The sequence below is a fragment of the Lonchura striata genome, chromosome 1 (assembly GCF_050655825.1).
Source record: "Lonchura striata isolate lonStrDom1 chromosome 1, ASM5065582v1, whole genome shotgun sequence".
NCBI lineage: Eukaryota > Metazoa > Chordata > Aves > Passeriformes > Estrildidae > Lonchura > Lonchura striata.
This window is the reverse complement of record NC_140703.1, coordinates 113,949,097-113,963,253: the sequence shown is the minus strand read 5'-3', so window position 1 is coordinate 113,963,253 and position 14,157 is coordinate 113,949,097. Positions and strand designations below refer to the sequence as shown.

At 39.2% G+C, this 14,157-nt stretch overlaps 1 protein-coding gene across 6 annotated transcripts in view; it reads left to right on the top strand.

The window, feature by feature from the left end:
• The window catches only part of SLC37A1 (solute carrier family 37 member 1), a 35,503-nt gene that overhangs the window by 4,878 nt on the left and 16,468 nt on the right, over positions 1 to 14,157 (top strand). For 4 of the 6 annotated variants that reach the window (XM_085586680.1, XM_085586666.1, XM_077781692.2 and 1 more), the window contains exons 4-10: positions 1,395 to 1,476; positions 2,312 to 2,432; positions 4,363 to 4,441; positions 5,252 to 5,387; positions 6,876 to 6,952; positions 8,749 to 8,915; positions 10,222 to 10,259. In XM_085586680.1, the coding sequence (XP_085442806.1) occupies positions 1,395 to 1,476; positions 2,312 to 2,432; positions 4,363 to 4,441; positions 5,252 to 5,387; positions 6,876 to 6,952; positions 8,749 to 8,915; positions 10,222 to 10,259 (700 nt within the window). Of the gene's footprint in view, positions 1 to 1,394; positions 1,477 to 2,311; positions 2,433 to 4,362; positions 4,442 to 5,251; positions 5,388 to 6,875; positions 6,953 to 8,748; positions 8,916 to 10,221; positions 10,260 to 12,615; positions 12,655 to 14,157 lie in introns of all 6 variants that reach the window. The other 2 variants (XM_085586662.1, XM_085586695.1) reach the window with 1 other exon arrangement.

Genomic DNA, 14,157 nt, shown 5'->3' with positions numbered 1-14,157 from the left:
CCTTTTCTTTGCCAGAGTGTATTTTCTCCCCAGTAATATGATGTGTGATACAGACTTGTAGAATTACAGTTTTAGTTCTCACTACTGCATTATTAAAAAGAACATAAAAAACAGCAAAAAAAAACCTAGCAAAACCTAACAAAAATTAAATCCTCCTTGCATTAGGAAAAGTAATCCTGGAAGTTTTATGGCATCAGTTCATGTGGTTCCCAAGACAGAATACTGAGTCAATTGTGTGTGAATAACAAAAAAAAAACAAAACAAAACAAAAAAAAAACCCAAAAAAAAACCCACCACAAATGGAAGATGGAGCACTTTCCATCTGAGCCATTTTATGACATTTTCACTAGTTGGGCAGCAGGAACAAATTGCAGTTTCATCCCTTGTGAGGATCTTTTCAGTCATGAGGGTGAATAACTCTTTTCGGGGAATGACTTTCTTTCCTGTGAATATGCCAGAATTATAAAACGGAACCCTGGTTATGTAAAAGTTCATAGGGCAAAAGATTATTGGAAAAGGTTAATTAAAAATCAGGGACTGTATTAGGCAGTGTGATATCAGATATTTATGTATACATATGTACTTACATTTACAGATGTTAATTTTAAGATTAAGGCTAGAAGGAGCCAGGAGACACACTTTAGGTACTTCTAAAAACACAAATCCACAAAATGCTCTCCTTAAACAACTGAAACCACAGGTAGGGACTAGAATAGATCAGATTATTATCTTTGTTTAATGCTTGCACTGACAGTGAAATTAAGATGCCTTTTTAATTCAGCTGAACTGTAGAGAAAGACCCAAGGATCCCAGTGAGGCACAAAGGAGAATTCCTTCCCAATCCCAAAGCTGCTCAATTCTGTTCATGTGCTGCAGTGTCAGTCCCATTGTCCCTCTCTGGAAATGACTGATTTCTGTTGTTAGAGGAAGGCAAAAGTAAAATCCTGAAAGCAGCAAGAAAAGAAGGAATTCTCCAAACTGATAATTAAGAGAGCCAACACTTATGTCCCAGCAATACCACCCAACCCAGCAAGACAGGGAGGTGTGGAATCTGACTCTGTGTGTTGAGCTGATGTTTAATAATTTTGAGCTGACATTTAATATCCCCCAGAGGAGGGTTGCACACCAGGCAGGTCAGCTCTGTGTGCTCAGGGCACTGCCACGTTGTCCTGCCTTTTCCCATGTACCACCAGGCTCCTCTCAAGGCCACATCAGAGCAGATGGGAAGCAGCATAACTGGAAGGGTGGGTCTTCAGGCTGCTGGAGAACTCAAAAAGTTTGTCTTCCACTATTCCAATATTATCAATGACTTGTGTAATGGTTTTGTGTGACTTCGTGCTAAAAGAAAATCTAAATAAAATAATTTCCAATTTTTTTTTTCTTTTCTGTCATAGGTATAGAGCTTTCATTTTCTCTCTCACTTTCCTGCTGTATGCCAGCTTCCATCTATCAAGGAAGCCTATCAGTATAGTGAAGGTAAGAGAGGTGGTGTCCTTGTTTAAACATCCTCCTGCTTCTGTCAGACACGGATGTTGTTGTCTTTTTCAGTATTTCCTGTTGTGAAAGACAGGGTTAACCTTTAACTTGAAATACCTTCAAGATGAGAGACTGATAAAGCTGGCACACAGTGATATTTGCTTGATAAACTTTAGTGAGACCACACCTAGAATATTGCCTGTAAGTCTGGGTTTTGGGCTGGAAGTAGCTGTGTCTACATATAATTAAAGTGAATGAATCTAATTAGAGATATTTGAGAGGTTTGCATTCTTATGGTTGAGAAAAGTTGCTCTTAACTGATGAGTTAACATTCCAGTGGCATTTACAAGAGTGTTCCCAGTACTGCTCAGCATCATGGTCATCATTTTCTGTACCCTTGTGGCTGTTCCCAGTGAAGCTGATGACACAAATTCTCCAGTTCTGGGTTTGTAACTTTAATCTTCAGTGTTTATAACTTGCCAAACACAAACCAAATCCCCCAGTGCTGCATTGCATAAAACTGAGTAGTAGCAGTGGGCAAAGTACTTGATGTTACTTGTTACATTAAGTATTTGCCCACTGTTACTGCTCAAGTTCAAAGATTTTCACTGTCAGAAACACCAGTTCACTGTAGAATGTTTTTTCTAACCATGTAATGGTGGCTTCACCCAGTAAAATACCAAGCAGTTAATAAGGGCCAGCAATTTTACTGATTTTGGTAGGTTTGACATAGGTACATATAAGTCCAGAATTGTTAAATTTCTTGCTGTAGGAGAGTTATCAGTCCCCAGCTTGCAAGTGAATTTTCCATTTTCAAATGTCCTTTCTGTTTCAGGGAGAGCTGCATAAGCATTGTGCAAGTCAAGTTGAACTTGACTCCTACAAAGAATATGCTGCCCAGATCCAGCCTGTCAAAAAGCCATTTAATGCCTCTCAGTGTGGATGGGAGCCATTTGGTAAGGCTTGGCTTTCTTTGGCTTTGCATCTTTCTTTCCTAGTAATGATCTGATACTCATAATTCGATTATTAATTATTCATGATTAGCAATTTCTCCACATGTGAGGGATGTGCATGGAAGGGGTGTTTTCTTTTCCATGTCCTCACTGATTTCTCCACAGAAAGTGAAGTTGTGACTTGCCTTACATTTTTTTGCTACTTAAAGTCACTTAAACAAGTGATATTATTTTACTTGTTATATCTAAGAGATGGTTTCAGTAGATCCGTTTTCACTCAGAAAATGGGTTTTGTCTTTAGCCTGCATGCTTAGGAAAAAAGGGTATTTTATTCTTCCCAGAAGAATAAAATCAATTATTATAATTTTCTGCTTGTTTAATTCAATCAATCTTTTAAGTGAAATTACTTGGTGCTTATCTAAATTAGAACTTCGCAGAGTCCTTATCTGCCTGAAGGAATATATTTCTCAATTTTAATAAAGAAAAAGGGGAGACTTCATTGCAGGAGAGACTTAACAACTTACTGGATAGTTTATGAACCTGGCCTTTCACTTGAATAGAAAAAAATATTTGCCTACTGGACAACTAAATTTCAATTTAATTGTATTTGACTTTAAATGAGACTTTGAATCATTCCTTGACACTTTTATTGCTACCAGAAACAGTGAAACAGATTAGCCCATTCTGTCAATGTGCCAGTCCACCCCAGTCTGTGTAGCCATACATTCTAATTAGTTTTTAATTAGCAATTAAAAAAAAAAAAAAAAGTCCTGCTCTCTTCAAAGATAATTAAAGATCTGAGCTCTGGGGTTTCTGGGTTTCTGTGGACAAAATCCAATATATGAAGTCCTGCTGCAGGGTCTACTGAAAACATTCAATCCCCCATGTGGGATGCATTTAAACCTGGAGAATGTTTCTTGTCCTTTGACCAAGGGGAGATTGAGTTTGGTTGTCTGAAATATTGATTGACTTTTTAATGGAGACTTCTCAGCCTAAATTTCCTCCTTTTTCCATGGCCTTTATTGCCAAGCTACCCCTTTGGAATGGCTCTTAGACTTGTTCTTTCAGGTATTTTTCTGGCAAAGCTGTGAGTTTTGCCAGAAAAACACTGGAGAAAGGAATTTGCTTTAATATCTGTGACTTCTTGCTCAAAGCCAATAGCAGTTGTGGCAATTTATTGCAAAATAAATGCACAAGCTGCCTGGGTATGAGCTCAAGTCTCTTGAGAGCTGACTTGGTGTTTCCATCAGGGTGGAGCCCCTTTGCTCCCTGTCCTGTCTGCAGTTCCCATTTAGGTGTGATTATGGTTGTTTGCTCTGCAGGGCAGAGCAATTTAAAATATTAAGTTTTTTTTTTAAAGCCTTTTGCATCTCATTTTCCAACTATTCACAAAGCACAGAGCTCTGTTTTTTTTGTGAATAGTTGGAAAATGAGATGCAAAAGGCTTTAAAAAAAAAACTTAATATTTTAAATATTTAAATAACTTAATATTTTTTAAAATATATAAAGCTTATTGTTTAAAAGTCTCTATGATGGTGGATTTTTTTTAGACATTTTGACAATTAAGACCTCATGCTTTTGCAACTCATCTTACCACTTCTAATCAAGCCTGTTAAATTGGATTTTGAATTTTCTTTTGCCTAAGGCCTTTTAAGAAAAGGGCACCTTGCTAATAACTGATGTTTCTTCTCTTCCAAAATGCTGTTTTAAATAAGGTAGAGTTTAGGATGGACTTACCAATATTTTCCTAATATGTTGGAGGCCAAAGGGTATATTTTTTTTGTTAAATAAAACATTGGCAGAATGTTTGCTGAAGTCTAAATATGCCTATTGAAAATTGAATGTCAGTGCACATTCATTAACTTTTTTCTTGTTATATGTAAAAATGGTTAGGAAGTAATTAAAGTGATGATTTGTTTTGAAAATTTTTTAGATAAGAGCAACTACAAACAGCTGCTGGGAGCACTGGATTACTCATTTTTGTGTGCATATGCAGTTGGGATGTATTTAAGGTAAAACCCCACTCTCTTTGATGTTTAATTATGGTTGTTTGACTTTTGTGATACTGTGCTTTCCTGCTGCAGAGGTTCTGATGGAGAGTGAGAAGTTGATTGCTGAGGGCAAAAAACCCAGCATGATTCTGAGCCCCAGTGGTATCAATCTCTGATACACTGAAAGATTTTTACCTGCACCAATCTTGACTGCCTCGTGCAGGAGTATTTTCCAGGTTGAAGTCTAGCCTGTTTTTTTTTCATCTAGAATGTTAATGAATCAGTCAATGAATCTCCAGTCAGTCTCTAAATTGCACTGATTGGGTTAAAATGATTGTCCTGGCTTTTTTGGTCAAAGAATGGGAGCAGACAACTCCTAAAAATAATACCAAACCCATCCTGAAGTGTGCAGTCTTAGCTGCTGTTTGGAGATGCTTTTTTTTATTGACTAAGCCAGAACCTTCATGACTCGAGTTGTTAGCAAGGGAGACAAGTCTCACTTTCAATGGCTGGAGACACATAATTTGGAAAATGACTCTGTAAGTAAGTGACTTTGAATGTGCTCCAGATGAGTATCTTCCTGAAAGATGCTTGTGCAGATGTCAGAACTTAGCAATTAATGAACTTGAAGTGTTTTGTTATGGTTTTTTTCCCTCTATCAAGTGCTAAAAATGGCTGTTTTGCTGCTGCTAAGGCAAGCAGAAGTTACCAGCGGAGGTTCTCCTCAACCAGAGTTAAACAACACAAAATATCCTTTATTTGTGAGGGCTTTTGGGGTGTGATCTCATTTTTAATGATGGCTTTTCTCTCTGTTTCCTCCCCTGTTCCAAGTGGACTCATCGGAGAGCGGCTGCCCATCCGCTACTATCTGACAGGGGGGATGCTCGCTAGTGGACTCTTCACTGCAATGTTTGGATTGGGTTATTTCTATAATGTGCATAATCTGTGGTTTTACATCATGGCCCAGGTAGGCACAGTGTTCATTTGGACACTCAGAGTTCCTCCCATGCTGCTCTTTAGGGTAATACTGGGGGTTTTTCACTTGCACTCAGTGATGAGTTGTTGGGTGGGAGGATGTAAATGCTGGGATATCTTGTTGATGACAGGCAGAAGTGACAGAGTGGGTACCCCCAGGCTTCATTTTTGAAAAATGGTGGGTTTTTTTTTTTTTAGTGAAAGAAATCTTTGAAAGCAAATTAATATGTTTCAATCTGTGTCAAATCAGCAATCAGATCTTTGCAAGCTTAAATGCCGGTGAGTTTTGAAACAAGCGGTGTTTACTTCTGTCACTCTGCCAAGACCTGAGTGACACATCCTGGCTTTCTCTGCAGGAAAATTCCATTTACACTGCTAATAATGAGCAGTCTCCCACACTGGTGTGGCTGGGAACAGGCAGCTTATGTAACGAGGTTCACTGGGGGAGATTTTTCAGAGCTCTGATCAGGTGTCATAAGAATTTTTACCATTGGCCAAAATGGAATTTAGGTCAGGAGCAGGGTAGGGTTGGCACTGGGGCCATTTTGTTCAGGTCTGCACCTTGCACTGCTGCTTTCTGTGTTGTTGCAGTAACACTCTCCCCTCTGGCACATCTGCTTGGCAGTGAGCAAGGTGACATGGAGAGATACTAACCTGGCACAGCACTGATTAATTGTCACCAATTAATCTCTGGAATCAGGGGTTTTCCAGGACAGGAAATGCTTCCTCTAGGGTTGAACAGTCTCTGCCCTGTGGGATGTGGTCAGTGAGCCCTATAACTCCAGGGTGGGGGGGGGGGTCTCGCACCACCAGCCCCATTGGTTTTTGTTGGGTTGAGTGAGGTTGGTTTTTGTTGCATGTTCAAATGCTCATTGTGCATGTGAGGTTTTGTATTGTGATGTTTGTGTTATGGTGCAATTGTAGACAGGGAGCTGTTCAGGAGTTGAGATGAGTTAATGTTCTGTACAATGTGGAGACTGAAATAGTTCTTACTTCATCCTGACTATATTAAATTAAATTCCTCCTCTCAGTTTATTTACAGATGTCTGTTAAGCATTTTAAAGTTATCCAGTCTCCCCTAAAGTTGTCTTTTTTTCTGCTTTATTTGATTGCAAACATGCTTTGCCATATGCTCAAGTTGAGATAAGTGTTATGCTGCTGCTTGAGTGTGGGGAATTCACTTGTCTTTTCAGCTCAGAGCAGTGTGATTTTTGGTGAATATGTGACTGAATTACAGTATTCTGTGATTTAAATCATAAACTAATTATAAAGATGTAAGTAGAGAGAAGAATCTCTGCAAAAATTTTGTAACTTGTTTATTCTTGAGGGGAAAAGAAATGCTTTCAAAACCCCACTAAATTTCTAAATTCATTGCATTTGTATAGACTTCCTTTTCTCAATGCAGCACTCAGCAGGAATTGTGTAGGAACCTGGTTTATGACAGGAAAACTTTATTTATTGTTTTTTAATATACTTTCAGATAGCCAATGGGCTGGTGCAGACCACTGGCTGGCCGAGTGTCGTTACGTGTATTGGCAACTGGTTTGGAAAAGGAAGGTAAATACATAATCCAAAGGTTTGGAAGTACAGATCAATTAATTCTGAGCTGTGATATTATAATCTGTTTAAATATCTTTCTTAGGCTTCTATGGTATTTTGTTTGGTTTTTTTTTAATGAAGCAAAGCAGTTAGAATTTTGAGAGAAGCTTCCTTAGTTATGCTGCTAAATTTATATATAGGTTTGAAACTGTCTCCCTCATGTCAAAACACTGTTCTGTGATAGCTCTTTTTCAGATTAATTATTTCAGAATTGTATTAGAATAATTATTGTAAATGTAAACAGTCTAAAACTACTCTTAGTAAAGGCTGTTATTATGCCATTTTAATGTGAAATTTCCTGTGTTTTCATTTGTGTTTCAAAACAGTTGCCAGGGCATAACTGTAAAAAATACCTTTGTGTAATGTCTTTTTTTTCTAACACACTTACATAAACTTGAAAACTTATTTTAGAAGACAAAATATATATGACAACTGATTTAACCTATTTTTTATCACCTTCTTTAAATCATCTGCTTGGCTTGTTTTTTGTTTTTGTTTTTGTTTTTTATCTTAATCCTGCACAGTGACCACTCATGATGTTTATTTTGTCACACCATAAAGTAATTTTCCATAAATTTTGCAAGAGTTACATGCCAAACCCACTGTCTGTGGTAACGGTTGATGCATGTAGCATATAATAATGCTACTGTGATACCATCCCTTGTATATGTAGACTATTATTGTTAATTCCAGAGAAGGATGTACTGAAATTCAGTGTTTGATTTTTATAGAAACCACAGGATAGTTAAAAAGATGTATCCTCAAACTAATTTTCCATTAGGAAATGCAGAGAATGGTAGCTGTCATTTAATATTGAACAAGACTGGGGAGTCTGTGCAAAATAAATACATTTATTCAGGCTTTGCTTTGTGCAAAAGCAACATCCTTTACTTTTAGGATGCCACACAGTGGGCTGGTGAGTAGGGCTCTGGTTTAAATGTCAGTGACCTGGTCCTTGTTTGCATTCTGCTCTAATTCCACGAAGCATGAGCAGAACTCGTAGATTTTGTCTTCAGGCCATGGAAAAGATTTGGGTTTGTTCAAGTTAGGCTGCTCCAGGTAAAATCCTGCTGAGGGCAAGGCAGTTTTCCCATTACTTAAAAGGGGAAAAAAATTATCCCTGCTGTCATGACTTCAGTGGGATTTTTGTGCTTTACCTCAGAGGGAGCTGATGTGCAGCAGCTCTAGTGTGGGATTTCCACACTAGTGTGGGAACCTGATGTGTGTTTTAGCCAAGCTGGTGCAGGTGTCATCTTCTAGTCCAGAATGGGATCAGAAAATACTGAATTTGCTCCACATATCCTCTATATCCTCTACAGTTTATTTTCTTCTGCATGAAGAGTCTGACATGTGCTGCAAGCATGAGATTATCGGTGCAATGTGTTTGCAGGAGGATTTTTATTCCCAAAAGCATCAGACTTGGTGTCCACATGCTACACAACATCAGCATATTTGTTTTAAACAAAGAAACTGTCCAGAAATATGCAAGCCCTGGTGGTGTTTTTAAATGCCAGTAAGTGCAGGATAAATTCTGTCATGCACAGAGTATTTACAACAGTTTTATTAATATTTAGGTGCCTTGAAATTGCCAGGTAGAGATAGTAGCATAAATAAATGATCAGTTAAAGAACCATATGATACATTTCACTGACACCACAGCTGCAGGACCATTTTGATACACTTTTCTCAAGAGATTAACTCTGAAGATGAATATTTGTGGGTTTGTGTGTTTTGTTTGTTTGTTTTTAATGCAGGAGAGGTTTGATCATGGGAGTCTGGAATTCACACACTTCAGTGGGGAACATCTTGGGATCCTTGATTGCTGCTTACTGGGTGTCCACGTGCTGGGGTCTCTCCTTTGTGGTGCCTGGGGTCATCGTGGCTGTCATGGGGGTTGTTTGTTTCCTGCTCCTTATTGAACGTGAGTGCTTCAGCCATGGAGAGCTCCTACTCCTCAAGCTGTGCCCGTGCTTAGAGAGCTTCTTCCCAGAACATTGGTAGAAAAAGTCATTCATTTTTTCTCTGCTGAGCTGCTGATTGAAAATGTAGATGACTTGTCTCTAGGTGATGGATTTTCTTCCCTGTGGATTCTTGTAAATCCCATTTTTGACAAGAACCAGATTTTCTGTAAGATAAAACTTAAAAATCTGTTCTGTCAGACCCTGGAGGCTCAAGTGTTGTTGGTTTGTTTTGAGGAATGCATGTCCAAAACTACTTGTGCCTCAGCTCTGTACTGAACTGCAGAATTACCACAGTTAATCCTCACAAGTATATTTTCCTCTTAGAAGGAATTGATTGATGAAGGGCAATTTGTGTAAAAAATACTGAAATACATATTCTTGATTTTCTGGGGGGGAGGAAGAATTACTTAGTGATTGATTGGTAGAGAAGAGCCTTCAAAGAGCTTATCCAGTTAGAATCATTGAGGTTGGAAAAGCCCTCCAAGGTCATCAGGTCCTGCTTTGACTGCTCCCCACCTTGTCACCAGCCCAGAGCACTGAGTGCCATGTTCAGGCTTTCCTTGGACACCACCATGGGGGCTCCAAACCTTCCTGGGCATTATTTAAGAAACCTTTCAGTGAAGAATTTCCTGCTGCTATCCCAGCTGAACCTGCCCTGGCTCAGCCTGAGGCTGTTCCCTCTCCTCCTGTCCCTGTTCCCTGGAGCAGAGCCCGACCCCCCGGCTGACCCCTCCTGGCAGGGAATTACAGACAGCAATAAAACACCCCTGAGCCCCCTTTTCTCCAGGCTGAGCCCCCTCAGCTGTTCCTGCTCTGGTCCCCTGACACAGTGACACTCCAGAATTCAGCCCCTGTCCTGTCAGCAGCCCCTGTGCTGGGAAATGCTTTCAGTGTGACCTTCAGTGGCAGAAAGTCCCAGGTGGCTGCAGGACACCTCCTGTGCTGCCATTCCCGCACCCCATCCTCCTCTGGGCCATCAGCTGAGGGAGCAGCTTTTGACACTTTAAATTAGAAATTGAAGAGGAATGCCCCATCCCGTCCCTGTGCAGACTCAGAGATGTGAATGTTTGTTTTACTGTAACTGTCCTGTCTCTGGAGGTTAATTTTGGCAGATACAACAAGAATTCTGAACTAGCTGGACAGCCAGAGTAGCACTTCTTATCTCTACTGTCAGTTTATTGTCAGTAAGTGACACTATTTAAAAGTGTTTTAAGAGATTTCTTAGGCTTTTTTTCACTCTTAGCTATGTGTGGTATTTTATTTCAGATCCTAAAGATGTCAGTTGCTCCTGCACACCGTCCAGTGTAAGTAAATATGTTTTCTTTTTTGGTTTTTGCCTCCTAATAGGCATGTTTATTAAGATGGTTCTGTGAATCAGATTATGTGTGTGGCTCTTTGTGCCAGCCTGTTTTAACTGTGCTTGAGGCAATGATTGGTCTTCTGTGCTTCACTGGTAAACCACCAGGAGCTTATTTGCTCTCTAAATTAATCAAGAAGTGAATTAATTTGTTTTGGAACACTTGATCCTACAGTAAATCAAGTAAAAACTGTTCATATTTTGTTTTTTGATTTGTTTTTTTTTTGTTTGTTTGTTTTTTTGTTTTTTTTTTTTTTGGTGCTCAGAATTAAATATTTTAGAAAGTGGTGTCAGTGGTGGAAAGATTTCCCTAGGAAATCCCGAGTTACTGTGTGAGATGATTCCTTTTCTGCCTTGTAAAGCTGTGAACCCAAGAAGAGGAAGGCAATCCAAATAGAATTGGAGAAAAGTAAAAAGCAGGGAAAGGCAATGAGGAGAGCATTAGGAAGACCAGCTGTGTGTAACTTCTCATGACAGAATTGTCATTCCTGGCCCAGTTCTGTTCAGGATTGTGCTCACAGGATCTTGTTTCATGCTCCCTGAGACTCTGCTCTCTGTTTGTCTCTACTGCAGCCAAAATCTGGAGCAGTTCTTGCTCCGGGCTCCGAGGAACCCTTGGGCAATCATGTCTGCCACATTTCCAAGTATTTTTTTGGAATAGTAGAGGGGATTGGCAGAGCAGGCCATGAGGTTTCCCATGTCTGAGGACAAATCAGGGTTGTTGGTCAAAGTCCCAAGGGAATCCCACATGGAAATTGTCTGTACGTGTGGATTCAGGTGAACTGTGCATTTTCTTTTCCGGTCTCACAGGTAGATTGTACAGGGTTGATTGCTCTATTTTTACCACCTAATGTTTTTAAATCAATGGTATTTTACATTTTAAATGCTCTTGAACAGGAGCTGAAGGCAACTTTTCTAGTTTGTGTTCTCTTTTCTTTTCCAGTTAATGTTTTTTTATCTTCATATGAAGCACTTCTGATAAAGCTTCTGAATGCTTTTGATGGTTTGTGGAACTCCTGTTCTTGTTCTATTTCTGTGAGCAAGGTGGGCTCACACTATGCTCTGTATTTTGCTTTTTTGTTTTCTCTTTCATTTCTTACAAGTAACTTCTGTCAAATATGAGAGTATTTTAAGTGACTCTCATTGCCTGCTGTTAAAGAGTCCCATTTTACTTAGCTTTTATGTAGTTCAGAGCATTGTTTTTACAGAATATCCAGCTAAGATTTATAGAAATAAATATTTGTTTCAACTACACTTAAAGAGCTCTGACATATGTTGCCCATATGTCTCAGTGAGCTAGTGTGGAAAATTCTGACTTGGAATATCTACTTATCATGATACTTTTAACAAAAAAAATAGTATTTTAGGAGCAAATTTCCCCAGTTGCAGAAAAGGAGGAGCATTTGACTCAGTCTTCACTAGAGCAGCAGCAGCAGCAGGGTCACTGCCCCAGGCTCACTCTCACTGTGTGAGATGCATTTGACCTCCTGTTTCCCTGGAAACCTTGCTCTGCAGAACAAAAGGCATCATTTCTTCCTTCCCTATTCCCATTTCATATCTGGACATCTGGGAGGAGTTTATCACAGGGCTTCCCCACTTGCCTTGGAACCTTCTCAGATTGAGGTTTGCCTTGTCCTGGGGAGCTTTATGTCGTTGGAGCTGCCCAAATACTTCACTCCTGAATGGTCTACAAGGATTCTAAACCCTTGTGGAAGGGGCTCACACCTTCTGTTCACCACAGACAGGTGGCCTTAGAAATTAAGGAAATTAATTAGGTAGGAGTTCAAGATGTCCAGATGTAGATGTGGTGATGACAGCTTCTGACTGTAAAGAAAAGTGAGTGCTAATTGAAGGGAGGTTGATGTAGTAAAATAGAGAAAAAAAATTGATCTGCGTTGTACAAGGTATAGAACTTGTCAGCTGTAAAATACTTGCTGTCCTTTTTTTTTTTTTTTTTTTTCCTTCAGTCATTCTGGTAACAACCTGCACAACTTTATGTGCTTTTGCAAATAATTAGAAATATTTTTTTTTTTTTTATGCATTAAACATGCACACTTGCTTTTATCATAGGGCTGTGGCAGGAAATTTTGGCCAAATGTCCTGGGCAGGTGCAGGCAGCTCTGCTGGCTGGTGCTAAAAACTAAATCTCCTTGTGGAAGAATGAGGCCAGTTAAATTTAAGCAGCACTAAAATAAATGCTCAGCACGAGGGAAGGACTTAGGGTTTCTATTAAGATTGAGAGATCACAGTCCTCTCTGTGTGATGTCAGCCTTGGATGAATTTGGTCTCGTGTTTATTTGCAGCATGGTGGTGAGGCCAATATTTCCACAGAGTTTGTAGTGGTGAGTAATCTGATTTCATTGAGCTGTCCAAAACCACAGATGGAGAGTCAGGCACAGAGCCTTGAGCGTGTGGTTCTTTCTCTTTATTCTCTGGTTTCCTGGGCTTTGCTTCATTTGCCTCGATTCACCTTGGCTCTGATTTACCCATCTGAAATTTGTTTCCAAATAAATAATTGAGGACAATAAAGTGCTTCTAAATGCTGGCACTGGAGGCTTAATCTTGACTCTCTGAAGGGCTGTACCTATGACAAATACAAGTAAGAAGTCAGTGGGTGTTCTTCAAAATTGCTGCACTTCCTTTATGAAAGTTGAAGAGGAGATTTAACTTTTTTTTTCCCCTTTTGGGAAATGTGATTTAGAGTGGGTTTTATTGCTTCTCATCTTTCCTCCCTGTGCCTTTTTTTTCTCCCATAGTTACATCATGTTCATACAAACCTGTCTTTGTACTCTAAGAACTTCCTTTGTCTCCACTTTGCATTCCCAGAAAACTTCCCTCCCTTGAACTACTGTTGCAAAGTGCTTGTGCATTTAAAAATTACCTGGCTGCAGTTTTTATCTCCTGAAAAAGAGGAAGAAGCCTAAGTATTAAATGTGCAGCCTCTCAGTCTAGTCCTTTTCCCTAGACATTTTCTCCTTACCATAGTAAATTTTAATTTTTGACGGTCAAATGAAAAAGTCATTCATTTTTTCTCTGCTGAGCTGCTGATTAAAAATGTAGATGACTTGTCTCTAGGTGATGGATTTTCTTCCCTGTGGATTCTTGTAAATCCCATTTTTGACAAAAGCCAGATTTTCTGTAAGGTAAAACTTAAAAATCTGTTCTGTCAGACCCTGGAGGCTCGAGTGTTGTTGGTTTACTTGGAGGAATGCATGTCCAAAACTGCTTGTGCCTCAGCTCTGTCCTGAGCTGCAGAATTACCACAGTTAATCCTCACAAGTGTATTTTCTTCTTAGAAGGAATTGATTTATGAATTGCAATTTGTGTAAAAAATACTGAAATACATATTTTTTTTTTTTTGGGGGGGGGAGGAAGAATTACTTAGTCATTGTAGGGGTTTTATTGTTCTATCTTGTTTTTTGGTTTTTTTTTTCAATGTGGTGTGCAATGTGTGATTAGACACTTCAACATCTCATCCCTGAGGAATACACAGTGATTCTTCTGGATTTAGCAATAGGTTGTCCATACCTGACTGCAAACCTACTTTAGAGTTGTATATATTTAATTCAGCAGACAAACCTGAATGTCCCTGGTAAATCTTTCTAGACTAAAGATCTCAGAATGGCATTTTCCAGTGAATGCAGTGAATTCCAATGGTGTTTTCCGGTGAATTTTGGTGTGAACTGACAAAGGAATGTACTTGTTAATAAATAAGGATAAAAAGCAATTCCATCTGGTATCTAAAGTATAGCTTTTTGTCTCATTTTTTCTTCTGGAACTTGGTGGACTCCTTATCAATACTCCTGTCCACAAGAACTCAGTGCATTAATGGGCTAAAAGAATAC